Raw genomic sequence first — 27,807 nt, 5'->3', positions numbered from 1 at the left:
ATATAGAGCTGTAGCAGATGCCAAAGTGGGGATGGTCACTTCAAATTAATGTATCTCTGGTTTTATACCACCTTGTAAAAAGATTGCAGTACTAGCTATAGAGCTGGAGATGTACTAGTGAAAAACTTAATCAGGAGTGTGATTTTTATAGGATGATGGCAGCATATGGAAGCCAAATCCATTTTTATAGGTGGTATAAAACCAGAGATACAGCCATTTGAAGAGACCATTTCCCCTTTGGCAAATGCTACAGCTCTACATACTGGTAATATCGACGTGTACAGATTTTCCCAGGCAACAGATCAGTTAGAGGGTTGCTAGGGAAAATATTAGAGCCTATTTTCTATTAAAAGGAAGTTAGGTAGGTTAATTAAGTATATTTCAAAAATATTCACCAAACACACCCTGACACAAAATCAAAAAAATAATTGGGAGTTACACTTTATGCTCATACCCACTATTGAAGACCATTTTACAGTGACATATGCAATAATTGATACAGTGATAAATTCTTAGGTAACCTTGTAAAAACTCTACTACATTTTAGGCCTCCAGAGCTGCAATCATAATTCTGTATGTTTTAAAATTTAAACTTTAGGCCTTATTCACATGACCTAGTCTTAGGCCTTGTGACAGTTATTTTTTTTACCAGTTGTCACATGGCCTTTTTAAAGACAATCAGAGTGAATGACTGTATTCACATGTCTGTTTTTTTTGATGGACAGACAAATGGTCACTTAAAAAATGCTCTATCACGTTTATCAGTCACATGATACAGCAGCAGCTCATTCCCAATTCAATTGAATGGGACTAAAGCTGCAATACCAAGCACAGCCCTATATATTATATGACACTGTTCTTGTCATTCAGCAAAGAGGATGCAATGCTCACCCTAAGGATAAGTTCACACAGGTTTTTTTGGTCAGGATCTTGAGGCCTCGCGATTTGGCCTGGAGACTCTCCCTCCTCCCAACTAAGCCCATTCATTGGGCCTAATCCAGAGCGGAGTGCGCGACTGGATGCTGGTGCAGTGCACCGGCATTCAGTCGTGTCTACCCGGTTATTTTTGACCGGAACCTCCGGACCAAAAAACCCAGTGTGAATTTACCCTAAGGGTCCATTCACACGGAGTAACGTGCCGCGTGACCTGGCACGTATACGGCGTGTGAGATTTTGAGCGCCGTAAAAGCTCCCATTGATTTCAATGGGAGCCTGGATCGTATATGCCTCGTTATACCGCAAAATCATGGCCGCAAAATAAGGCGGCGTATACGATCCAGGCTCCCTTTGAAATCAATGGGAGCTTTTACGGCACTCAAAATCTCACACACCGTATAAGTGCCAGGGCACGCGGCACATTACTCCGTGTGAATGGACTCTAAGGCTGAATTCACATGGAGTTTTTTTGGTCAGGAATTTGGTCAGGAAAAATCCACTCAGGAAAATTCCTGAGACGTTTTTTGAAGCATTTTACACCTGAAAAAATCAATGGGAGGCAGAAAATCTGCCTGGTGTTTTTTGAGGTTTTTTTGTCAAAAAAACACCTCAAAAAAACGCTAGTGGTTTTTCCGTCTCCCATTGACTTGCATTGATTTTTTCAGGCGGAAAACACCTGAAGAATGGACATGTCGCTTCTTTTTTCCGCTAGCGGAGGCCGCCTTAGTTTCAGGACCAAAAAATGGATAGCTGCGACTCGATGCCGGGAAAGTGCACCAGCATCTAGTCACACACTCCGCTCTGGATTAGGCCCAATGAATGGACCTAGCCGGGAGGAGGGAGTGTCTCCAGGCGGATTCGCGAGGCGAATCTGCCTGAAGAATGAGCATGTCGCTTCTTTTTTCCGGGAGATGGAACAAACAGATCCCGGAAAAAAGACCTGAGCGGCTCCCATTGATTTCAATGAGAGCTGTCTTTTTGGTCAGAATTTTGAGGCGAATTCGGCCTCAAAATTCTGACCCAAGAACTATGTGTGAACTCAGCTTTAGCGGAAAAAGCAGGTTACATGGGACTGTATGGTGAGGCGTTTTTGGAGGGGGATTTTGAGGCGGATTCCGCCTCAAATTCCTGACCAAAAAACTCTGTGTGAATTCAGCCTAACAGTTGAGCCTCTTCACCCTGCTCCCAGGAGTCAGATCCCCGCAGATCACACATCAATGACCTATTCTAAGGATATCGAAGTCTCAGAAACTCCCTTTAATATATTCATAACAGATCTCTAAATAGTCAAACGAAAATTAAATTTGTTGCTTATTATGAAACTCATTAAACATCATATTATCTTCCGCAAAACCCATTTATAAATTATATGTTGGCGATTGTCCAAGATCTAACGAAATTCTGCAGAAACGAACGTTCCTGGATACAAGAAAGGTGTGAATGTAAATTAGGCAATTATAAGGACAAGTGGAAAGAGAGGGATTTTCCCGGCATTTGAAGGAAAGCTTTGCTGATCCAATATTTTGTTACACAAAGTAAATACATAGGTCACTGTTCAGCATCTTCCTCTTTGATGAAATGGAGAAAGACAGTTTCCATGGGAACCGGGCCTTGTCTTCCCCAGAATCTGGAAAACATCTAATGTCTTCTGTGTGTGTGTGTGTGTGTGTGTGTGTGTGTGTGTGTGTGTCTGCTTCTCATCTAGGACTGGTTAGCACGTCTCTTACACATTAACACGTCTAAATCGGTATAGAAACACCTCGCACAATGATCTTCATATCAAATAAATATTCATGTCTGCAGACAGATATAAGAAATGACAGATTCTTTGGCTCTTTTACTGGTTTATTATTTTACATTATCTTTATGAAACAGGTTTAAAGGGATCCTATCATTAGAATCCCATTTTTTCTAACACGTAGGAATAGCCTTAAGAAAGGCTATTCTTCTCCTACCTTTAGATGTCTTCTCCGCGCCGTTATTCGGTAGATATTCCGTTTTCCGTCTTTATGCAAATGAGTTCTCCAGTGCTGCGACAGAACTGTCCAGCGCCACCTCTGCGCCTTTACGCGTCGTCTTCTGGCCTGGCTTTCAATCTTCTACGCATGCGCAATCGGCTCTGCCAGCGGGTAGAGCAGACTGCACCTGCACGCAGCCATTGTTTTGTGGCCGCTTACTACAAGAGCTCGCGTAAGCAGCCACAAAAAAAATGGCAGTGCGCAGGTGCAGTCAGCTCTGCCCGAGGCCCACTGGCAGAGCCCGACTGCGCATGCGTAGAAGATTGAAAGCCAGGTTGGAAGACAACGCATAGAGGCCGGTCCCTGAAGAAGATGAAGGCGGCATTGGAGAATTCTCTCACAACACTGGAGACGCCCCAGTGCTGTTTGAGTGCTGGGGCCCACCCCACAGTACTGCGAAAGAACTCATCTGCATAAAGACGGAAAACTGAATATTTACCGAACGGCAGTGCGGAGAAGAATAGCCTTTCTTAAGTCTATTCCTAAGTGTTAGTTAGAAAAAAAGGGATTCTAATGATAGGATTCCTTTAACATTATAGTTATACACTGGGTTCCAAATTATTATAGAATTTAAGGGTTAAAAAAAAAGGATCTCTTTGCTTCCAAATCGCATCAAATGCTATGAATCAAGTGCAATGCCTTGGACAAGGTATCATATGTCACAAAAACTTAAGCATGATCATCGTACCATGAAGAGATTTGTGGCTGATTCAGAGCACAGATGGGTTTGTGCAGATAAAGCCACAATGAGGAAGATTTTTCCTAGATAAATTCACCAGATTAAGAGAGCAGCTGCTAAAATAATATAACAAAGCAGCAAACAGGGATTTGAAGCTGCTGGTACCTCTGGAATCCCATGGACCTTAAGGCGTAGGATCCTCTAGAGGTTTTCAGTTGTGCGCAAATTTACTATTTAACCTCCCCCAAACAGTGCTCACAAGCATGGTTGAAGTGGGCTCAGACATACATGAAGGGTAGGGTTGAGCCGATCTTGAGATTTCAGGATCGATTTTAAAATCTGATTTCCGATCATTTTCCAGCCGATCGTGATCGTGAAATTTGCTCGATTGCTGATCGAGATCCGATCTTTCCCGAGCCCTCAACCCTATTAATGATATATATATATATATATATATATATATATATATGAATAGGGTTGAGCTGATCTTCAGATAACCTCTGACCTCGATCCTGCCGGAAAAAATCAGGATAGGAATTCCAATCGCGATTGTGAAATGTAATCGATTGCCGATCGGAATCTGATATTTTCCGATTCCGATCACTCAACCATAATGAAGAGTAGTTTTTAAACAGTCTTGTTGACTGTTTAGTACCATGAGACCCTGGATGGTTCAGATGGATGGAGGAGTGGAAGGTTGGTGGATGGCCACCATGACACAATAATGCTGCAACGTTAGCAAGGAGGTGACGGAATCATGTTTTGGGCCAGAATAATGGGGAGAGAGCTGGTAGGCCCCTTTAGGGTCCCTGAAGGTGTAAAAATGACATTTGGTCCTTTCTTTAATGGTACAATAATGTGCCTTCTGCAGAAAAATCATCTTCTATGGCAATGCACCAGCTCCCACAGTAGAGAATACCTCTCATTGGCTGCTATGCGCATAAAAGGAGAGAAACTCATGGTGTGGCCACCTTCCTCCCCTGACCTCAACTCTATTGAGAACCTTTGGAGTATCCTCAAGCAAAAGATCTATGAGGGTTGGAGGCAGTCCACATCAAAATGGGAGGTCTGAGAGGCTATTATGACATCCTGCAAAGAAATTCAAGCACCAATGATCCAAAAACTCACAAGTTCAATCGATGCAAGAATTGTGAATATGACATCAAAGAACGGGGGCCGTGTTAACATGTATCTTTATCTGCTATGATGTTTTTGGTCGAAAAAGCTTTTGATTTCAGTAAATGTGACCTCTTAATGCTGCAAATTCAACACAATCAGATAAAAAATATAATTTGCATAATAATTTGGAACGTGCTGTAGAGGATGTAGAATATAGAAATGTTTGTGGCGTTCTAATGTTTTATAGTTGAGTCCATGATATACATTGGGGTCTACCTGGCCTCCCTAGACCGTCCTTCAGCAGCCATTACTTAGTTCACCATGCACCATAGATACATAAATAGAAAAAGTTTTTCGCTCACCTTTATGTGTAGAATTATCGACTTTTGACAATAAGTTCGGGGTGCACGGCACGCTCTATTCCATGACCATTTTTGACCATAGATACATGGCTGCCCTTTGTCTGTACCCATTGTCATTCTCTTGTGCTGTTATGGTATGGTATATGGCCTATTATCCTCTATCAGTTCACAATATTTAACTATGTTTATGTTAATTATAGTTAATACTTATAGTTAATACTTAACTATGTTTTCACAGTGTTTATGGCTGCCATAGTCATATGCCAAACACTCACTCATATACCCTGATGTCCCTGCACCCAGAGATAACAGATTTCGGTATATCCACTGACCCTCATTTATCAAAACACTGGATCAGACCCCACATGGATACGACTGATTGTGCATCCAATGTGGGGCCAGTTTGCAGCTGAATGGATCATTTGTTCTGTTCCAATGACACAGAAAAGGATACAACCTGAGTAGGATAGAATATTTAGATGAACAAGGTGAAAAATGGCAATTTTTCACAACCATCTTGCACCTGAGAGGAGCCCGTTATGACAGTTCTCCCATACATTACAATGTATGGAGTGATCCGTGAAAATGAAAAAAATAGAACATGACCTATATTTAGTGGTCCATTACAATGGACTGTCAAGTGGATCAGCCCCATTCATAGACTTTGAATGTAACACTGTGACGTAAGTAAATGGATGTCACATGGCTGTTATTTACTGTTGCGTGAATATAGATTTAGTCATGTATATAGTGCCTGGGGTGCACTTCGCCACCATCATTCCGAGGCAGAAAACGGATCTCCACCTTTGGCACCCATGCCATAGGCTCGCCATCACGGTTATATAACCTTACGCGATGATGATGATGAAAGGTAAAGGGGGGCAGTATGTGAGAGAGGGGGCTATAAGAAGCAGATTATGTTAGAGGCAGAGGAATAGTAGCATTTTGACATAAGAGGTAGTGTATAACAAGGGGTCAAGATTTCGATCAGTCTGAGGTCACTGACAGGGTTAAACTTGAAACTTTAGAGCTTTATGCAAAATTTGTAACTGGGCCTCCAAGTACCATGTGCTCTCTATAACCATGATGTCTTCATAGAGCGGTCTATGGGTCCTGGTAGTGATTGCTACCTCTACATCCCCTCTAGACATGCCCCTGGACCCTTAGTAGCTCTCAATAGTATCTGAAGGTGCAGAGAGAGACCCCAAGTTTTTCACAACAATACATGTTAGTTGAAGGAGGTAAAAAAAAAACAGGTATGGGGAAGGACTCTGTAAGTATTACTATACAGGAGATGGTCTTTAAGATAATATAAAGAGTAATAAAACCACTGGTGTATCCCTTTAATGCTTTACCTACACTGAAGAGTAACTTGATAATGGTTTTTAAGTGGCCTTTATTGTGGTATATACTGTATACAATTCTGTAGAGAAAATCCAATTCTTTATTAAATTCAGATGTCAACATCTGATAAAGTGATGTCCAAGACAAAAACAACAGAAATCCAATACAGTAATACAGGAAGATTTCCTCCAGGGTGTTTCACCATCCTCGTACAGTCCATCCAGCCATACTAGGTCCTGTAGCAGGCACTATTGCTGCAGTATTAATCAACTCAGGCATTCATGCAGAGGAACAATTACAATGTTCTGGAATGGCCATCCCAGTCCCCAGACCTGAATATCATTGAACATCTGTGGGATGATTTGAAGCGGGCTGTCCATGCTCGGCGACCATCTAACTTAACTGAACTTGAATTGTTTTTCCAAAATACCTTTATCCAGGATCCAGGAACTGATTAAAAGCTACAGGAAGCGACTAGAGGCTGTTATCTTTGCAAAAGGAGGATGTACTAAATATTAATGTCACTTTTCTGTTGAGGTGCCCATATTTTTGCACCGGTCAAATTTTGGTTTAATGCATATTGCGCATTTTCTGTTAGTACAATAAACCTCATTTCAATCCTGAAATATTACTGTGTCCATCAGTTATTAGATATATCAAACTGAAATGGCTGTTGCAAACACCAAAATATTTAGAACTAAAAATGATTAAGATTAATAGGGGTGCCCAAACTTTTTCATAGGACTGTATATATATATATATATATATATATATATATATATATTATTCCTTCACTTGGTGCCCTCTTTAAAAGAGAAATCATTCAGAATCTCAAAACCAAAAAAAAATCCAATTAGTCAATGACAGGACAGAAAACTGGGACAATATATCACAGGCAGACAAAGCGGTCTTGATAAATGAATCCGAGGAAGTCATTTTAAGGAGAGATATGGCTGTGGCGTTACACAAGAAGAATATTTCTTGCATTTTGACAAGCCTTTGGGATTGTACAATGGGGAAATAAAGGATAAATGTTTCTATCCCGCGCTCCTTAAATACACGTCTCCCTCCTGTGATATTTCCTTTTGCAGTAATGAACTATTTGCATAACAGCTTTTTGCAAATAATCCATCATTTCTGGCTATGAGGTTTACGTAAAGAGCTGTCACTTTTAAACACAATTCCAGGCAAATCCGGTGATCCCTCTGTAGTCTGATAGGTGGTAATGTATGATTTCATCCTTATAATTAGTGAGCCTTCAAGAGCTGCCGTCTCGTGGATCGCTGTCTGCCGAATGGCTGTCCTTTCAGAGATGGTAATGCCTTATTATCCATTAGTGTTTAATGGATACAGACTTTTATGTTCTCAAAGGAGACTATTCTGTTCAACATATGCTAGGAGGTCACTAATGCAGAGAGAAATAATTGGGCGCCGGTGCTCGGTAGGGTACCATAAGTGACTGCACCCACTCACTGAAATTTACAAGAAACTGCTACTGATATATTGTCTCGAGATCCACGAGGATTTCAGGGGGATCTGTAAATGTTACTCGTGATAGACAATGATAGACACAAACCATTATCCTTTGCACTTAGGAATAGAAGTATTCCCTGACATCTGCTGGGGGTGAATACAGTGTTGGCAAAAAGTATTGGCACCCCTGCAATTCTGTCAGATAATACTCATTTTCTTCCAGAAAATGATTGCAATCACAAATTCTTTGGTATTATTATCTTCATTTACTTTGTCTTCAATGGAAAACCACTAAAAGAATTGTCAAAAAGCCAAAATGGATATAATTCCACAGCAAACATAAAAAAGGGGGTGGACAAAAGTATTGGCACTGTTTGAAAAATCATGTGATGCTTCTCTAATTTGTGTAAATAACATCACCTGTTACTTAGCTGAGGCACATAACAGGTGGTGGCAATAACTAAATCACACTTGCAGCCAGCTGACTCAACCTCTGTCCTGTGTCCTCATGTGTACCACATTGAGCAATGGAGAAAAGAAAGAAGACCAAAGAACTGTCTAAGGACTTGAGAAGCAAAATTGTGAGGAAGCATGAGCAATCTCAAGGCTACAAGTCCATCTCCAAAGACCTGAATGTTCCTGTGTCTACCGTGCGCAGTGTCATCAAGAAGTTTAAAGCCCATGGCACTGTGGCTAACCTCCCTAGATGTGGACGGAAAAGAAAAATTGACGAGAGATTTCAATGCAAGATTGTGCAGATGGTGGATAAAGAACCTCGACTAACATCCAAACAAGTTCAAGCTGCCCTGCAGTCCGAGGGTACAACAGTGTCAACCCGTACTATCCGTTGGCGTCTGAATGAAAAGGGACTGTATGGTAGGAGACTCAGGAAGACCCCACTTCTTACCCAGAGACATAAAAAAGCCAGGCTGGAGTTTGCCAAAACTTACCTGAGAAAGCCAAAAACGTTTTGGAAGAATGTTCTCTGGTCAGATGAGACAAAAGTAGAGTTTTTTGGGAAAAGTCATCAACATAGAGTTTACAGGAAAAAAAAGAGGCCTTCAAAGAAAAGAACACGGTCCCTACAGTCAGACATGGCGGAGGTTCCCTGATGTTTTGGGGTTGCTTTGCTGCCTCTGGCACTGGACTGCTTGACCATGTGCATGGCATTATGAAGTCTGAAGACTACCAACACATTGTGCAGCATCATGTAGGGCCCAGTGTGAGAAAGCTGGGTCTCCCTCAGAGGTCATGGGTCTTCCAGCAGGACAATGACCCAAAACACACTTCAGGTCAGCACTAGAAAATGGTTTGTAAAGTGGCCAGCAATGAGTCCAGACCTGAATCCCATAGAACACCTGTGGAGAGATCTCCTGATGGCAGTTTGGAGAAGGCCCCCTTCACATCTCAGGGGGGCCCTGGAGCAGTTTGCCAAAGAAGAATGGTCTAAAATTCCAGCAGAGCATTGTAAGAAACTCATTGATGGTTACCGGAAGCGGTTGTTCGCTGTTATTTTGTCTAAAGGTTGTGCTACCAAGTATTAGGCTGAGGGGGCCAATACTTTTGTCCGGCCCATTTTTTGGAGTTTTGTGTAAAATGATCAATGATTTGACTTTTTTTCATTCTCTTTTGTGTTTTTTCATTGCAAGCAAAATAAATGAAGATATTAATACCAAGGAGTTTGTGCTTGCAATCATTTTCTGGAAGAACATGAGTATTATCTGACAGAATTGCAGGGGTGCCAATACTTTTGGCCAACACTGTCAGTATTACACCTGGTGTCTACTGGAGACTAGGGTAGGTAGGGTAGGAGCGTTACATTGTGTGCAGTGGAGGTAAGGTATGGGATAAGTTATAATATTCAATGTCTAGAGCATAAGGGGATGAAGGTCTGATGTGAATGGTGATCCCTTGTGTTTGGTAGGGAGAACAGACTAGTAGATTACCAGGTGTCCAGGGAACTGGGGATTTACTGAATTTGGAGGAAAATATTTGTATAGTCCTTTTAGTATTTAGTGGAGACTGGAGAGAAGTGGGAATGGGCAATATACCCACATTTCAATGTTGTAGAGCAGATTGGCTTATATCCAGTGAGGAAGTACAGCTGTGTCCTTCTTTATGTTTCCTCTTAGCTTTTTTAGGCTAATTCACATCTACGACAGAGTCATCACTGGAGACTCCACCACAGAAACCATCCTGTATGATTTTCCCTCTGACATTTTCAGTATAAAAACAGCAGATACCCATTGGGTTTTCTCAGTGTCCGTGGGTAATTGCTGTATTGGCGGATGGGCTCTCCATCAATCAGGTCCCCTGGCGGATCCTAACGACGGAGAGCCGAGAGCAAATGTGAACCTAGCCATAAAAATATTTGTGTAACTCACAATGTAACAAGGCTTTAACTTTTTCTAGATCTCTGTTTGCTGTCATTCATTGTTTAAATCAGCCCATGGTCATGTGATATACAGTTCATGGTCATTTGAAGGACGGTCCATGGTCTTGGATGAATACACAGGGGTTTTGTAATTAAATACACATATAAATACATAATCATATTTACAAGATAGGGGATAAGAGTCAGATTGTTGTGGGTCCGACCACCGGGATCCCCATTGATTCTTGTTGTAGCTTTATATTTGTATCATACTCCCAATTGTAACTTTATATTTGTGTAATACTCCTGGTTGTAGCTTTATATTCATATAATACTCTTGGTTGTAGCTTTATACCTGACTGAGGCGCCATTTTGCTGGGGATCACAGGGCCTGGAACAAGATCCAGAGCTGGCAATACTTTGCCATGACAGCTGGAAGTTCCCAGGCTTGTCTGGCATTCATTTGTATTACAGTTTGCTCTATGACGGTTGTAATACAAATGCTGTCATTTTGCAATGCATTAGTGATCAGACCCCCTAGGGTTCAAGTTACGTATAACTCCTAAAAATAAAGTGAAACACATACACGTTGCCGGTTTTTCACTATTTCGCCTCCAATGAAAATTTGTATTAAAAGTGATCAAAGCAACAGACATTCCCGAAATAGGTATAAATAAAAAGTACACCTGACTGCAAAAAAAGACGCCTTATGCATCTCCATACACGGAAATATAAAAATGTTGCAGGTGTCATAATATGGTGACTCCAAGAAATGTTTATAATGATAATTACTATAATTATATTAATTATTATAATCATTATGATATATAGAATACAGGTGACATGTCATTTTGGCTGCACAGTGAGCACTGTAAAAACAAAGCTGTAACAAAGTTACACAAACACAGTTTTTCTCCAATTCCACCCCATTCTGACGTTTTTTTCCCCAGCTTTCAAGTATATCTTATGGATTAGGAAATGGTGCCATTACAAAATGCAACTGCTCTTGCAAACATTAAGCCCTTACATGGCTCTGTGAACAGAAAAAAAAAGTAATGGGGCATGGAAGGCGTGAAGTCAGACACAAAAATTGAAAAACGTCAGGAAGGGGTTAAAGCATATCTCCCAACTTTTAAAGGACGGAAAGAGTGACAAAATGTGTGTGAGCCTTGGCAAATTTAGCTCCACCTACTTCTAAATTGACTTCGCCCATTCCCACCCATTTCTCGTTGGATACACCCATGCACACCACATCTCACACACACACATAGTACACACTGCACAACACATCTCTCCCCCACAGTACACCTTCCATCCCACATTTCACACCCCCACAGAACACCCATGCACCCAACATGTCTCCACCCACAGTACACCCTGCACCCCACATACCTACCCCCACAGTTAACCTTGCACCCCACATCCCCCCACAGTACACTCGTTACCCCACAGTACACCCTGCATCCCACATTTCTCACCCTCACACACAGTCCACCCTGCATTTCACATCCCCCCAGTATGTTATACCACACATCTCTCCATCTCTTCCTCCCTGCACGGGATACAAAGACACACCTACCTAGTCACGTGACCATCTGATGGGAGAGTACAGTCAAACTTTCTCCCAATCACTCCCTGCTCTTATAGCAGTTACAACCTTTTATCTGTTATAAGAGTGGTTGGTGATTGGGGGAAAGTTTAATAAACAAATCACTTCAGGTGCAGAGCAGGACATGCGGTAAGCTGTGCGGGACCGTGGGACAGGAGTTTCAAATCGGGAATGTCCCGCGGACTGCAGGACGGTTGGGAGCTATGGTTAAAGTAATGGAAGCAGTGCTATAGCTCTGTCCACTGTATAGTGAGTGTTCTGGGAAAGTGCTATTACTTGAATAGAGGATTCTGCACATGCTCCCTGTCCACTACTATGGCTTCTGGTATCCAGATGGTGCTGGAACAGCTGACCAATGTGGGGTCCGGGTGTTACACATCCACAGATCACATACTGATGACTTATTTTATGGATAGGTTATCAGTATGAAAAAGCCAGATTGCTGAAGGTGGTGTAATTTGCACCAAAGTTGTGAAACGTCACCTGATATGATAAATTTCATGCATCTATAAGTCTGTCACTTCTGTTCAGAGATATTACCCTACTGGAGTACAAGCAGCTAGACTCAGGGCTCGTTCACTCTGCACCCGTACTCCGTTCTGCAGGTTTCTGTTTCCTGCACAAAACAGGGGCAGGAGACGGAAACCTGCCGGCATGTTTCAATCCCATTCATTTGAATGGGCTTGAAAAGTCTCCGGCCATGTGCGCCGGTGAGCGTTTTATGCTCTCCGCGCCGAAACCGTTTTTTTTTAAACCGGACACAGAGTCGGACATGCAGTAAAAAAAAATCTCTTGTGTCACCCCCTCTACCTCATAGATTGTAAGCTCTTGCGAGCAGGGCCCTCAGTCCCATTGTGTGAAAAGACTTTTCTTTGTAATGTATCTTTGTCTGTATTTGAACCCTACAAATTGTACAGTGCTGCGGAATATGTTGGCGCTATATAAATTGAATTTGTTATTATTATTATCCCTGTTGCTTACGGTATTATGCCAGACTTTACAGAAATCCCCCACTAGCTTTTTACATTTTATAGGATAAGTTACGCCTGGAGCCTTGAAATGTGGCTGCCCTTCTAATATATGCAAGTGATACCACCGAGCATAAAGGAAAAGGCCGGAAGATTGATGCTTATTAAAGCCTGTAAAACATTTTACATGGTTTTAGTGGCTGTAAAATTGCCAGTAAAGCACCATATGGTCCCTGCAATCATTGCAACCCTCAGGCAGCACTAAAATATTCAGAGGTGAAACGCACACTAACTGTACCAAGTACCGGCCCTTTCTATTCCACTTTTATTGTCCATTAGTACAGTAGCATTAACATGAAGACAGCCATTTAATTACCGATGTCGCAATGGGGAAATAATTATCATTTGTTCCAGGTATCAGTTCACACTGTGCAATGTAATTATTATTCCTATCTCTCCCCCTATACTCTGACTCTTTATGTAGTTTTACAATAGCCCGCTGTGTAGACTGTACCTTGCTTCTAGCCCATTAATAATTCACTTTTTTGCAGATGTCATGTTCTCTGTATTAAACCGACCATTACAATGCAGCTGCTGACAAGAGACTGTAGCGAGCGTCCCTGGGGACAATGTAAAGGGACATATTTTTCCAAAAACATTTAAAGAGTTGATCGGGAATTTATGATCTGTACCTAGGATATGAAAAGTCTGACTGTCATGCAAGTTTACTTCAGTCTGTCTAGTCGAACATTATATACTTGTAAAAAAAAATTGGGGGCTCACCAAGTTCTCTACTGAGATGACCCTGCTATCATTTGCGCAGAAAACGAGACATGCAGCATTTTCTGATGTAAGTAAAATATACATTTTTTATTTTAGGACTTCTTAAAGTGAGAATTAACCCCTAAACTAAACTCCTTCCCCTGCCTAATTTCTAATTAATTTCGATTAAAAAAATTCTTTAATTACTAGTGTTGAGCGAATAGTATTCATTGAATACCTCGCTGGAGTAGGAATGCGTGTAATCGGTCGAACACCAAGGGGTTAAACGCTCCGAAGATTCGATGCGTTTAACCCCTTGGTGTTTGGCCGATTACATGCATTCCTATGCCGGCGAGGTATTCGACGAATACTATTCGCTCAACACTAATAATTACCCATATCCCTGGAGTGGTCACATGACCACTCCAGGGACACGTTCTGATAATCTGGTGACGTTCCATTTCACCGCTTCTGAAACAGTCATCATTACTCTTCCCCCTCCCCTATCCCCATCAATACTTACCAAGCCTTCCTGTGTCCAGGGAACGGCTCCTCCCCTCTTCCTGTCTTTTACTAGTGGGCAGAATAAGTTGGCTAGGGAGACGGGGAGCGTGGGAGGGGCTAGTAATGGTTGGGATCTCTAGGCTTAGTGAGACAGGGAGGGTGGGAAGGGCTAGTAATGGGAGGATTTTGTAATGGAGTGAGAGCGCAGTGGGGGCTGAGTGAGAGGGAACTATTGTAGCAGCTACACAGGAAGCTGCATAGCAGGAACCTAACACCTTGTAAACAAAGGCAGAGGATGCCGCAGCTGCCAGAGACACTCAGAAATCACTTCAAACACTGCTAAAGGTATATGGGTGTACTTATTAACCCATTACTAGCACAAATAGACCTTTCTATTAAAAAAAAAAAAAAAAAAAAAAAAAAAGATTTTCAGCCCGGAAAACCCCTCTAAAATCACATAAGATGGCTTCAAAGAGTGGTTGATGCGAGAACAAAGTCTTGCAATGTCTTGAACTTTTTATAAAAGCTTTTATAAAGATCTAGTGGAGTTTGAAACACGTTTCTCCCGTCATCCAGTCTTTTCGGCCATCTTGTGTGATTTTCAGATATGCTGGAAAAAAAATGCAAGTTTTTTTAACATTAGAGTGCTGAATTTCCCACCCACCTTGCTGTTTATGCATTTACCTAGTAGTGAAATTGCAAAGTATTATAGTTTTGGATTTTTATAGTAAGTGATATAAAGCTGCAGTTCACTGCACACCACTACCATATGTAGAGTATGCATGTAGTCGGACAAATGAAAACAAGTGCCACAACCTCTTTAAAGAGCTGATAGGCGAGGGTGTCAAGAATCCCACCAATCTGATATTGATACCCTATCCTTTCTTACAGTAACCACCAAAAATCCCTATACAGAGAATGGGGATCCACTCCATTGATTCCAGCACAGTTGGAAATTTCTCTCTAGCCCCACCATTCCTGAGCAACAAGAGCAGTTACTTTTGATGCCTGATGTGTTATTTAACCTCTAATGTCAGAAGGGGGTGTGATTCAGAGCTCCAATCAGAGGCAGCCAGTGTCAGAGCACAGAATCACACCCCTTGTCTGCCCCTGTCTGACACCGCCCTCCTGACAGTACAGAGATTAAATACTATATCAGAGACCAAAACTAACAGTATTGATTGCTCAGGAATGGCGGGGGCTAGAGATAAAATTCCAACTGTGCAGCACATATTAAATTAATTAAAAAGCTGGATTTGTTAGTGGTGGCTAAAGGTCCTCTTTAATATTTTGATACAAAATATTGATACAAAGGCTATCTGATTGGTAGTACCAAATGGAAGAATGGAGTATTACTAGGAAAAATAGCAAATGCTGTTTCACAATGACCATTGGATAGAGTCTGTATTTAGTCTAAAATTCACCATGTTCCCTGGAACGACATTTGAAAAGTGCTCCCCCTATGTCTGAAAACAAGAGAACCGAATCCTAGAAAGATGTGATCTGATATTACAGTGATCGGACATTTGTTAATAATAATTGCAAATAGGAAAGAGTTGGGTTATACTGAAATTCCTGTCTATACCAATGTCCTATAACTAATTTAGGAGTTAGAACACTTCCTCCTGACCCCAAGGCATGTCTTCCTTTCTTAGTGAACGCATTAAAAAATCACAAATGTTCGGCTCACCAAGCCAAGGATCATGGAGGACAAATGAACACTGGATAAAGCCCAGGAGGATAGCAGCAAAAGTCCAAAAATAAATGAGCATATCCAATATATCGCTCAGGCAGTAAAAAGAAAATTTCATCCCATCAAGTTAAAATCAGATGTATGTCCATGAAAAAATCTACACATCTGTAACTGTATCGCTGGCACATGGTCATGGCATATCTCTGACATAGACAGTGGCTATTAACATATCCAGTGCAATAACCCAGGACATGGGGTGGATTAGTGGAAAAATTACAAATCAGACATAGACAATGATACAAAGAATAATTCAGATATATCCAAAAACCAAAATATGCAGTATGGGCCTTGGGAGTTCTCAGTGTCTATAGACAGCTATAGATACTTGTTCGGGTCCATTCACACAGAGGAAAATGGCGCTCTATTTGGCGCTGAATTTTCAGCGCTGAAAAAAAAGCCTCCCATTGATTTCAATGGGTTCTGCTAGCTTTTTTTTTCTACTAGCGGAATTTTCCATGCTGAATTTTTCTGCAAAATGGAACTAGTTGTCAGAAGAGGGTGACAAAGGGAAGAGTACAGACACAGGAATAGCAGATTAACCTGACATTTAAAGTGGTTGTTCAGGAATTACAGTTCTGGGCCATAGGGAAGTTGAAACGTAAAAACCATACCTATCCCTGGCACTCCAGTGTCCAGCATTGCTCGCAGGTCTAGTGGCGGCCAAGGGGCTTGTTCCATCTGAAGTCTTACTGGTGACGTATATGAGGCCAGTGGACACCAGAGCACCGGGGACAGATGAGTACGGGTTTTTTTTGTTTGTTTAACCTTCCCCAATTTCCTGGCCCAGATCTGCAATTCCTGGACAACCCCTTTAATACGTTAACTGCACTAGCACAAAACTTTAACTTTAGCCTATTCAATGGCTTATTCTTGTGTTCTGTAGAAATCCTGCCGCAGCAAGTTATCAATGTCAAATGTAAAACTTTATTATATCTGTAAAGGTGAAAATAAAGAAAAAAAAATATTGAACTGATTTCTAGTTTCAGAAATTTCTGCAACAAATCTGCCTTGTGTGGCATATTATTACCATTGTTTTTTCCTATTTTTATGTAGCTTTTAGTAATACCCAAGAAAAATTCATGTACAGGAACGTAATGATTTCCCATCTGAGCAATTTTCATTATGGAAAAATCACTCACAGCAAAGGAAATATTCTCTTGTTGCACAAAAATATCAAGAACATTTTGGTCCCAGTAAATCTGAGGTTGGAGACTAAGTGACATACAGACTATTGTACCGAAGTCGTGTATGGTTTATGTCCCCTGGATTAAGTATTCATGTGTCTATGTAAAAACTCAATCTGAATATTACATATTATCATTCCAGGTCAACGCAAATCAAAACCTACTCATGGGATAACGCTCAAGTGATTCTGGTTGGTAATAAATGTGACATGGAAGATGAACGAGTGATTTCAGCAGAGAGAGGAAAACACCTAGCAGAGCAACTGGGTGAGTAGGAAACCCTACAGATGTGCCCACTCCTTAACATTGTACAAATGTCGTTATGGATTCCAATTTCTCATATTCAATACAGTATTACAACATGCAAACCAATTTGGATAGAATTGGAAAATTCAGATTAAATCTAGAAGTTTTGGACTCGACCCGAACCTTCAAGTTTTGGGTTCACCACCCATGAATCACTATTATACTCTGGGTTTCCTCAGTCCCTACAGTATAATAAATGGAAGTCCTGAGTAAAACTAAGAAATTTTTATACTCAACTTGCGGGACCTCTCCTGGGTGTCTGGCGGTCACACAGCATGCTCTTCAGGACTGATGTCATGCAACCCAAGGTCATTGATGAGGTCTGTGATTGGATCTCAATGTGGCTTTGACTGACCATTATCACATTGGCATGCCCCACGAGACCAATCACAAGCCTCAGCAGTGACCCTGGGGCACATGACATCAGCCAAAGACCAAAAGAAGGTGCTGAAAGACTGCCAGATGCCCCGAAGAGATGGGGCAAGGTGGGTATAACAGTTGGTTATTCTACTCACCTACCCTGGGCCTCCACTTATACTCTGTGGTCTGAGGAGACCCCAGAGTATAACGACAGCCCTTCCAGTTTGTGAAAAAATAAGTTTAGCCCAAAATGGGCCAGAGGACCTCGCCTCATGCATATTCACCAAGGCAAATCTCGCGAGGTTCACTCATATCTACATACTAGCAAAACCAATGGGCCGCATCATAATGATCACACCCAGGCACAGGCAACATAATGAACTCCCGACAGTATTGCAAAAAAGAATCTGCCACTAACTATCCCTTAACCCAAAATAAAAATTAAAAAATGAAACCATGTGCCTTATTTGTATAAGACTTCAGAGTTCATTTTCTCCAAATCTACAAAAGTGACCAACCTAATAGAGGTCTGATGTGTATCACTGTAATGTGCTCTATAAGGTGGTGAGGTGATAGACTCTCTCTAAGATTGCTATATATAGGTTTTATGTTTGCCAAGACTGCCAGATTCAGGAGAGCCAGCTAATGGTCTAATGCAGGAGTGGGCAATTAATTTTCCCATGGGGCTGGATAAGAAATTGAAACTATGCTAGAGGGCCGCGCCATGGCAAATTTAGCTCCACCCACTTCTACGTTGACTCCGCCCATTCCCAATCATCTTTCCATGTGCCCCCACAAAGTATAATCCTCCTACAGTCCCGTACACTATATGCCCCACATTATAATGTTCCCTTCCAACTGCCCCACAGTATTAAGTCCCTCTCCTGGTGCCCCAGTTTAAACTGCTGGAAACTAGAGGGGACATGAAACTGGAGCAGCTGGAGGGGGACATTAAACAGTGGGGGTAATTGGAGGGGGGCAATAAATTGACAGCTGGAGCGGGACATGAAACTGGGGGCAACTAGAGGGGGACATTAAAATCAGGAAGCTGGAAGCAGACATTAAAACCGTAGGGGTAGCTGGAGGGTGACATTAAACTGGGGGCAACTAGAGGCAGACAGGTCCCCCTCCACCTACCTCCATGGTTTAATGCCCCCTCCAGTTGTCCCCATTTTAATGTCCCCCCAGTTTAAGTGCCCTCTTCATCTAACCCCAGTTTCATGTTCCCCCCTCCATGTCTCCCTCAGTTTCATATCTCCCTTCATTTGCCCCATTTCATGTCCCCCCTCCATCTCTCCCCCAGTTTCATGTCCCCCCTCCATCTGCCATCTCTGCCCTAGTATAACATTCCCCTTCCATCTCTGCCCCTAGGTTACTGAGACACACACACAGATAGACAGACAGACAGACACATATAGACAGACAGACACATATAGACAGACAGACACATATAGACAGACACATATAGACAGACAGACACATATAGATAGACACATATAATAATAATAATAATAATAATAATAATAATAATAAAAAAATTTATTTATATAGTGCCAACATATTCCGCAGCGCTGTACAATTTGTAGGGTTCAAATACAGACAGAAAGATACATTACAAAGAAAATAATTTCACACAATGGGACTGAGGTCCCTGCTCACAAGAGCTTACAATCTATGAGGTAGAGGGGGTGACACAAGAGGTAGCAGGGGCGGCATTGCTTATGCAGAGGTCAGACACTTTTGTTTTTGTTTTTTTGTTTTTATTTTTTAAATGTAGATTGTGAGCCCCATATAGAGCTCACAAAGTACATTTTTTTCCCTACCTATCAGTATGGTTTTTTTTTGGAATATGGGATGGAAATCCATGCAAACACGGGGAGAACATACAAACTCCTTACAGATGGTTTTTTTGCCCTTGGCAGGATTTGAACAACAGGACCCAGCGCTGCAAGGCTGCAGTGCTAACTAGAGATGAGCGAACAGTGTTCTATCGAACTCATGTTCGATCGGATATTAGGCTGTTCGGCATGTTCGAATCGAATCGAACACCGCGTGGTAAAGTGCGCCATTACTCGATTCCCCTCCCACCTTCCCTGGCGCCTTTTTTGCTCCAATAACAGCGCAGGGTAGGTGGGACAGGAACTACGACACCGGTGACGTTGAGAAAAGTAGGCAAAACCCATTGGCTGCCGAAAACATGTAACCTCTAATTTAAAAGAACAGCGCCGCCCAGCTTCGCGTCATTCTGAGCTTGCAATTCACCGAGGACGGAGGTTTCCGTCCAGTTAGCTAGGGCTTAGATTCTGGGTAGGCAGGGACAGGCTAGGATAGGAAGGAGAAGACAACCAACAGCTCTTATAAGAGCTAAATTCCAGGGAGAAGCTTGTCAGTGTAACGTGGCACTGACGGGCTCAATCGCCGCAACCCAGCTTTCCCAGGATCCTGAATGGAATACACTGTCAGTGTATTCCCGTATACCCGATATATACCCCCGATACCCGTTCCAACGGTGTGCCCCCCCACCTTCACCCCAGAAATACCCTGCAAGTCCCCTAGCAATAGAATTGGGGCTATATACACCCACTATTTTTGCTACTGCCATATAGTGCCATTGTCTCACTGGGAATTCAAAGAATATATTGGGCTTACATATAACTTCAATTCCAGGGAGAAGCTTGTCAGTGTAACGTGGCACTGACGGGCTCAATCGCCGCAACCCAGCTTTCCCAGGATCCTGAATGGAACACACTGACAGTGTATTCCCGTATACCCCATATATACACCCCAAATCCCCGTTCCAACGGTGTGCCCCCCCACCTTCACCTCAGAAATACCCTGCAAGTCCCCTAGCAATAGAATTGGGGCTATATACACCCACAATTTTTGCTACTGGTATACAGTGCCATTGTCTCACTGGGAATTCAAAGAATATATGGGGGTTACGTGCACCCACAATTTTTAATACTGCTATACAGTGCCATTGTCTGACTGGGAATTCAAAGAATATATGGGGGTTATGTGCACCCACAATTTTTAATACTGGTATATAGTGCCATTGTCTGACTGGGAATTCAAAGAATATATGGGGGTTACGTGCACCCACAATTTTTAATACTGGTATACAGTGCCATTGTCTGACTGGGAATTCAAAGAATATATGGGGGTTACGTGCACCCACAATTTTTAATACTGCTATACAGTGCCATTGTCTGACTGGGAATTCAAAGAATATATGGGGGTTATGTGCACCCACAATTTTTACTACTGGTATACAGTGCCATTGTCTGACTGGGAATTCAAAGAATATATTGGGGTGACGTGCACCCACAATTTTTGCTACTGCTATACAGTTCCATTGTCTGACTGGGAATTCAAAGAATATATGGGGGTTATGTGCACCCACAATTTTTAATACTGGTATATAGTGCCATTGTCTGACTGGGAATTCAAAGAATATATGGGGGTTATGTGCACCCACAATTTTTAATACTGGTATACAGTGCCATTGTCTGACTGGGAATTCAAAGAATATATGGGGGTTATGTGCACCCACAATTTTTAATACTGGTATACAGTGCCATTGTCTGACTGGGAATTCAAAGAATATATGGGGGTTATGTGCACCCACAATTTTTAATACTGGTATACAGTGCCATTGTCTGACTGGGAATTCAAAGAATATATGGGGGTTATGTGCACCCACAATTTTTACTACTGGTATACAGTGCCATTGTCTAACTGGGAATTCAAAGAATATATTGGGGTGACGTGCACCCACAATTTTTGCTACTGCTATACAGTTCCATTGTCTCACTGGGAATTCAAAGAATATATGGGGGTTATGTGCACCCACAATTTTTAATACTGGTATACAGTGCCATTGTCTGACTGGGAATTCAAAGAATATATGGGGGTTATGTGCACCCACAATTTTTAATACTGGTATATAGTGCCATTGTCTGACTGGGAATTCAAAGAATATATGGGGGTTACGTGCACCCACAATTTTTAATACTGGTATACAGTGCCATTGTCTGACTGGGAATTCAAAGAATATATGGGGGTTATGTGCACCCACAATTTTTAATACTGGTATACAGTGCCATTGTCTGACTGGGAATTCAAAGAATATATGGGGGTTATGTGCACCCACAATTTTTACTACTGGTATACAGTGCCATTGTCTAACTGGGAATTCAAAGAATATATTGGGGTGACGTGCACCCACAATTTTTGCTACTGCTATACAGTTCCATTGTCTCACTGGGAATTCAAAGAATATATGGGGGTTATGTGCACCCACAATTTTTAATACTGGTATACAGTGCCATTGTCTGACTGGGAATTCAAAGAATATATGGGGGTTATGTGCACCCACAATTTTTAATACTGGTATACAGTGCCATTGTCTGACTGGGAATTCAAAGAATATATGGGGGTTATGTGCACCCACAATTTTTACTACTGGTATACAGTGCCATTGTCTAACTGGGAATTCAAAGAATATATTGGGGTGACGTGCACCCACAATTTTTGCTACTGCTATACAGTTCCATTGTCTGACTGGGAATTCAAAGAATATATGGGGGTTATGTGCACCCACAATTTTTAATACTGGTATACAGTGCCATTGTCTGACTGGGAATTCAAAGAATATATGGGGGTTATGTGCACCCACAATTTTTAATACTGGTATACAGTGCCATTGTCTGACTGGGAATTCAAAGAATATATGGGGGTTATGTGCACCCACAATTTTTACTACTGGTATACAGTGCCATTGTCTAACTGGGAATTCAAAGAATATATTGGGGTGACGTGCACCCACAATTTTTGCTACTGCTATACAGTTCCATTGTCTGACTGGGAATTCAAAGAATATATGGGGGTTATGTGCACCCACAATTTTTAATACTGGTATACAGTGCCATTGTCTGACTGGGAATTCAAAGAATATATGGGGGTTATGTGCACCCACAATTTTTAATACTGGTATATAGTGCCATTGTCTGACTGGGAATTCAAAGAATATATGGGGGTTACGTGCACCCACAATTTTTAATACTGCTATACAGTGCCATTGTCTGACTGGGAATTCAAAGAATATATGGGGGTTATGTGCACCCACAATTTTTACTACTGGTATACAGTGCCATTGTCTAACTGGGAATTCAAAGAATATATTGGGGTGACGTGCACCCACAATTTTTGCTACTGCTATACAGTTCCATTGTCTCACTGGGAATTCAAAGAATATATGGGGGTTATGTGCACCCACAATTTTTACTACTGGTATACAGTGCCATTGTCTAACTGGGAATTCAAAGAATATATTGGGGTGACGTGCACCCACAATTTTTAATACTGGTATACAGTGCCATTGTCTGACTGGGAATTCAAAGAATATATGGGGGTTATGTGCACCCACAATTTTTAATACTGGTATACAGTGCCATTGTCTGACTGGGAATTCAAAGAATATATGGGGGTTATGTGCACCCACAATTTTTAATACTGGTATATAGTGCCATTGTCTGACTGGGAATTCAAAGAATATATGGGGGTTACGTGCACCCACAATTTTTAATACTGCTATACAGTGCCATTGTCTGACTGGGAATTCAAAGAATATATGGGGGTTATGTGCACCCACAATTTTTAATACTGGTATACAGTGCCATTGTCTGACTGGGAATTCAAAGAATATATGGGGGTTATGTGCACCCACAATTTTTAATACTGGTATATAGTGCCATTGTCTGACTGGGAATTCAAAGAATATATGGGGGTTACGTGCACCCACAATTTTTAATACTGCTATACAGTGCCATTGTCTGACTGGGAATTCAAAGAATATATGGGGGTTATGTGCACCCACAATTTTTAATACTGGTATACAGTGCCATTGTCTGACTGGGAATTCAAAGAATATATGGGGGTTATGTGCACCCACAATTTTTAATACTGGTATACAGTGCCATTGTCTGACTGGGAATTCAAAGAATATATGGGGGTTATGTGCACCCACAATTTTTAATACTGGTATACAGTGCCATTGTCTGACTGGGAATTCAAAGAATATATGGGGGTTATGTGCACCCACAATTTTTACTACTGGTATACAGTGCCATTGTCTAACTGGGAATTCAAAGAATATATTGGGGTGACGTGCACCCACAATTTTTGCTACTGCTATACAGTTCCATTGTCTCACTGGGAATTCAAAGAATATATGGGGGTTATGTGCACCCACAATTTTTACTACTGGTATACAGTGCCATTGTCTAACTGGGAATTCAAAGAATATATTGGGGTGACGTGCACCCACAATTTTTAATACTGGTATACAGTGCCATTGTCTGACTGGGAATTCAAAGAATATATGGGGGTTATGTGCACCCACAATTTTTAATACTGGTATACAGTGCCATTGTCTGACTGGGAATTCAAAGAATATATGGGGGTTATGTGCACCCACAATTTTTAATACTGGTATATAGTGCCATTGTCTGACTGGGAATTCAAAGAATATATGGGGGTTACGTGCACCCACAATTTTTAATACTGCTATACAGTGCCATTGTCTGACTGGGAATTCAAAGAATATATGGGGGTTATGTGCACCCACAATTTTTAATACTGGTATACAGTGCCATTGTCTGACTGGGAATTCAAAGAATATATGGGGGTTATGTGCACCCACAATTTTTAATACTGGTATATAGTGCCATTGTCTGACTGGGAATTCAAAGAATATATGGGGGTTACGTGCACCCACAATTTTTAATACTGCTATACAGTGCCATTGTCTGACTGGGAATTCAAAGAATATATGGGGGTTATGTGCACCCACAATTTTTAATACTGGTATACAGTGCCATTGTCTGACTGGGAATTCAAAGAATATATGGGGGTTATGTGCACCCACAATTTTTAATACTGGTATACAGTGCCATTGTCTGACTGGGAATTCAAAGAATATATGGGGGTTATGTGCACCCACAATTTTTAATACTGGTATACAGTGCCATTGTCTGACTGGGAATTCAAAGAATATATGGGGGTTATGTGCACCCACAATTTTTACTACTGGTATACAGTGCCATTGTCTAACTGGGAATTCAAAGAATATATTGGGGTGACGTGCACCCACAATTTTTGCTACTGCTATACAGTTCCATTGTCTCACTGGGAATTCAAAGAATATATGGGGGTTATGTGCACCCACAATTTTTACTACTGGTATACAGTGCCATTGTCTAACTGGGAATTCAAAGAATATATTGGGGTGACGTGCACCCACAATTTTTAATACTGGTATACAGTGCCATTGTCTGACTGGGAATTCAAAGAATATATGGGGGTTATGTGCACCCACAATTTTTAATACTGGTATACAGTGCCATTGTCTGACTGGGAATTCAAAGAATATATGGGGGTTATGTGCACCCACAATTTTTAATACTGGTATATAGTGCCATTGTCTGACTGGGAATTCAAAGAATATATGGGGGTTACGTGCACCCACAATTTTTAATACTGCTATACAGTGCCATTGTCTGACTGGGAATTCAAAGAATATATGGGGGTTATGTGCACCCACAATTTTTAATACTGGTATACAGTGCCATTGTCTGACTGGGAATTCAAAGAATATATGGGGGTTATGTGCACCCACAATTTTTAATACTGGTATACAGTGCCATTGTCTGACTGGGAATTCAAAGAATATATGGGGGTTATGTGCACCCACAATTTTTACTACTGGTATACAGTGCCATTGTCTAACTGGGAATTCAAAGAATATATTGGGGTGACGTGCACCCACAATTTTTGCTACTGCTATACAGTTCCATTGTCTCACTGGGAATTCAAAGAATATATGGGGGTTATGTGCACCCACAATTTTTACTACTGGTATACAGTGCCATTGTCTAACTGGGAATTCAAAGAATATATTGGGGTGACGTGCACCCACAATTTTTGCTACTGCTATACAGTTCCATTGTCTCACTGGGAATTCAAAGAATATATGGGGGTTATGTGCACCCACAATTTTTAATACTGGTATACAGTGCCATTGTCTGACTGGGAATTCAAAGAATATATGGGGGTTATGTGCACCCACAATTTTTAATACTGGTATATAGTGCCATTGTCTGACTGGGAATTCAAAGAATATATGGGGGTTACGTGCACCCACAATTTTTAATACTGGTATACAGTGCCATTGTCTGACTGGGAATTCAAAGAATATATGGGGGTTATGTGCACCCACAATTTTTAATACTGGTATACAGTGCCATTGTCTGACTGGGAATTCAAAGAATATATGGGGGTTATGTGCACCCACAATTTTTAATACTGGTATACAGTGCCATTGTCTCACTGGGAATTCCACAAATAATTTGGGGATTCATTCACCCTACATCTCAGGCTCTTGCCATATTCACCCAGGTTGTCAGTGCTGCACCAGCTCGTTCCCAGACAGCTCGGCCCGAAAAACGCGTTACCTATATAGAGGATTTGGACAATGAAGACAACATGTTCTAAATCTAATGTCTGCACCTTCTCCAGAATTAAAATAAAGGCAGCGTTTAACTTTCAAATAGCACTGCACAAAGGAAGAGCTTATCAGCTTGTCTCATGACATGCTACTGAAAAGTTTCATTTGTGTATCTTAATGTAAATATAGTTGTATAAGCTTTTTGGGTTTTAGGCACTGCCAAGTTATTTATTACCACCCACTCCCTTATAATGATGATGACGCCAAAGTCACTGTGGGTGTTCAGAGCTCACAGCTTTGGGTGACATTTGTCTTGCTCTCTGTCGGTACCAGCTGTCTTTTTGGATACCGTAAAGTTATGTTGACTTTATTAACAGCTATAGAAGCTTTAGCCAGGTTGTGACGGTGTGTAACCCTAACAACACTAAGTGGGATACACATTAATAGTCAGTCTATGTACGCTAAACGTATCACTGAAGTAATTTTTTTTCCCTCTCCCCTAATATAAGAAAGGAACAGACATTAGACCTAGACCGGGGTTCGAGGCTTGAAAAAATCCAGTATTATTTGTTCTTCATGATGTGAAATATGTGTTGAAAAGCAACCCAAGATGAAGTCAGCCATGTGTGCCAGTGTGTTACTTGGCATGCCTTTGCTGGCCCCAACTGTAAGGGTCACTCTCCATTTCCTCCATTTTCCACTCCCCTTCACACCATTTGTGGTGAAGCAATGGGATGCACTGAAGTGCACCCTCTAGCCTCGTGTGGGATAGGGACATCAGATGCCACTCCAACCCCCTCGTCTTCCTCCGCCAGCCAACGGTGCGAAGATGAGAGGAGTGTGCTCTGAATGTTTTCTGCCTAGCAGAGGCTAGTTCTCACTTACGAAAATGGCCCCACTTTGACCTGTATATCAGGCACAATGGTGTAGGTTTCAAAGAAACATGGCACCAACAAGTTGGAAAACGTGGGCCATGCGTGGACCGTGTTTGAGTCTGGCAAGCTCCAGATCTGCTACCAGGTTCCAGCCATTATCACAGGCGCAAAAATGCCAGGCCCCAGGTGTAGCAGGGAAAAAAAAATGCCATCTCAGCCAGGATGGCATCCCTGACCTCGGAGGCACTGTGCTGTCTGTCCCCCAAGCTGATCAGTTTCAGCACGGCCTACTGACATCTCCCCATGCCAGTGTTACAGTGTTTTCCGCTAGTAGCTGGGGTGGAGGTTGCAGCTTCGTAGGGTTTCAGTCTACTCCTGCCATGAATTTTGGCCTGGGAGAGGAGATAGGCCACCCCAGTTTGCACCCGGGGAACAGACTCCACCACATTCACCCTGCCTGTCATTAAAGATAAGCACTGCAGCATCCCTGACCACAGGCGCTTGTCCATGTGTCGGTGGTCAAGTGGACCTTGCAGCAAAGCGCAGAGCTCTGGGCCCGACTGATGTTATGGGACACATGCAGGCGCAAGGCAGAGACAGCACACCAAGAGAAGTAGTAACGGCTAGGCCCAGCATAGGGAGGTGCCCCAGCTGCCATCTGCTGACGGAAGGCCT

The 27,807-nt window shown here is 41.8% G+C and overlaps 1 protein-coding gene across 2 annotated transcripts in view; it reads left to right on the top strand.

The window, feature by feature from the left end:
• Positions 1 to 27,807, top strand: part of RAB3C (RAB3C, member RAS oncogene family) — a 151,201-nt gene that overhangs the window by 108,091 nt on the left and 15,303 nt on the right. For both annotated transcript variants that reach the window (XM_075269785.1, XM_075269784.1), the window contains exon 4: positions 17,228 to 17,352. In XM_075269785.1, the coding sequence (XP_075125886.1) occupies positions 17,228 to 17,352 (125 nt within the window). The remainder of the gene's footprint in view (positions 1 to 17,227; positions 17,353 to 27,807) is intronic.

This window comes from Leptodactylus fuscus, chromosome 1 (assembly GCF_031893055.1).
Source record: "Leptodactylus fuscus isolate aLepFus1 chromosome 1, aLepFus1.hap2, whole genome shotgun sequence".
Taxonomy (NCBI): Eukaryota; Metazoa; Chordata; class Amphibia; order Anura; family Leptodactylidae; genus Leptodactylus; species Leptodactylus fuscus.
The sequence above is the reverse complement of the archived record's forward strand: the minus strand, read 5'-3'. Positions and strand labels throughout refer to the sequence as shown.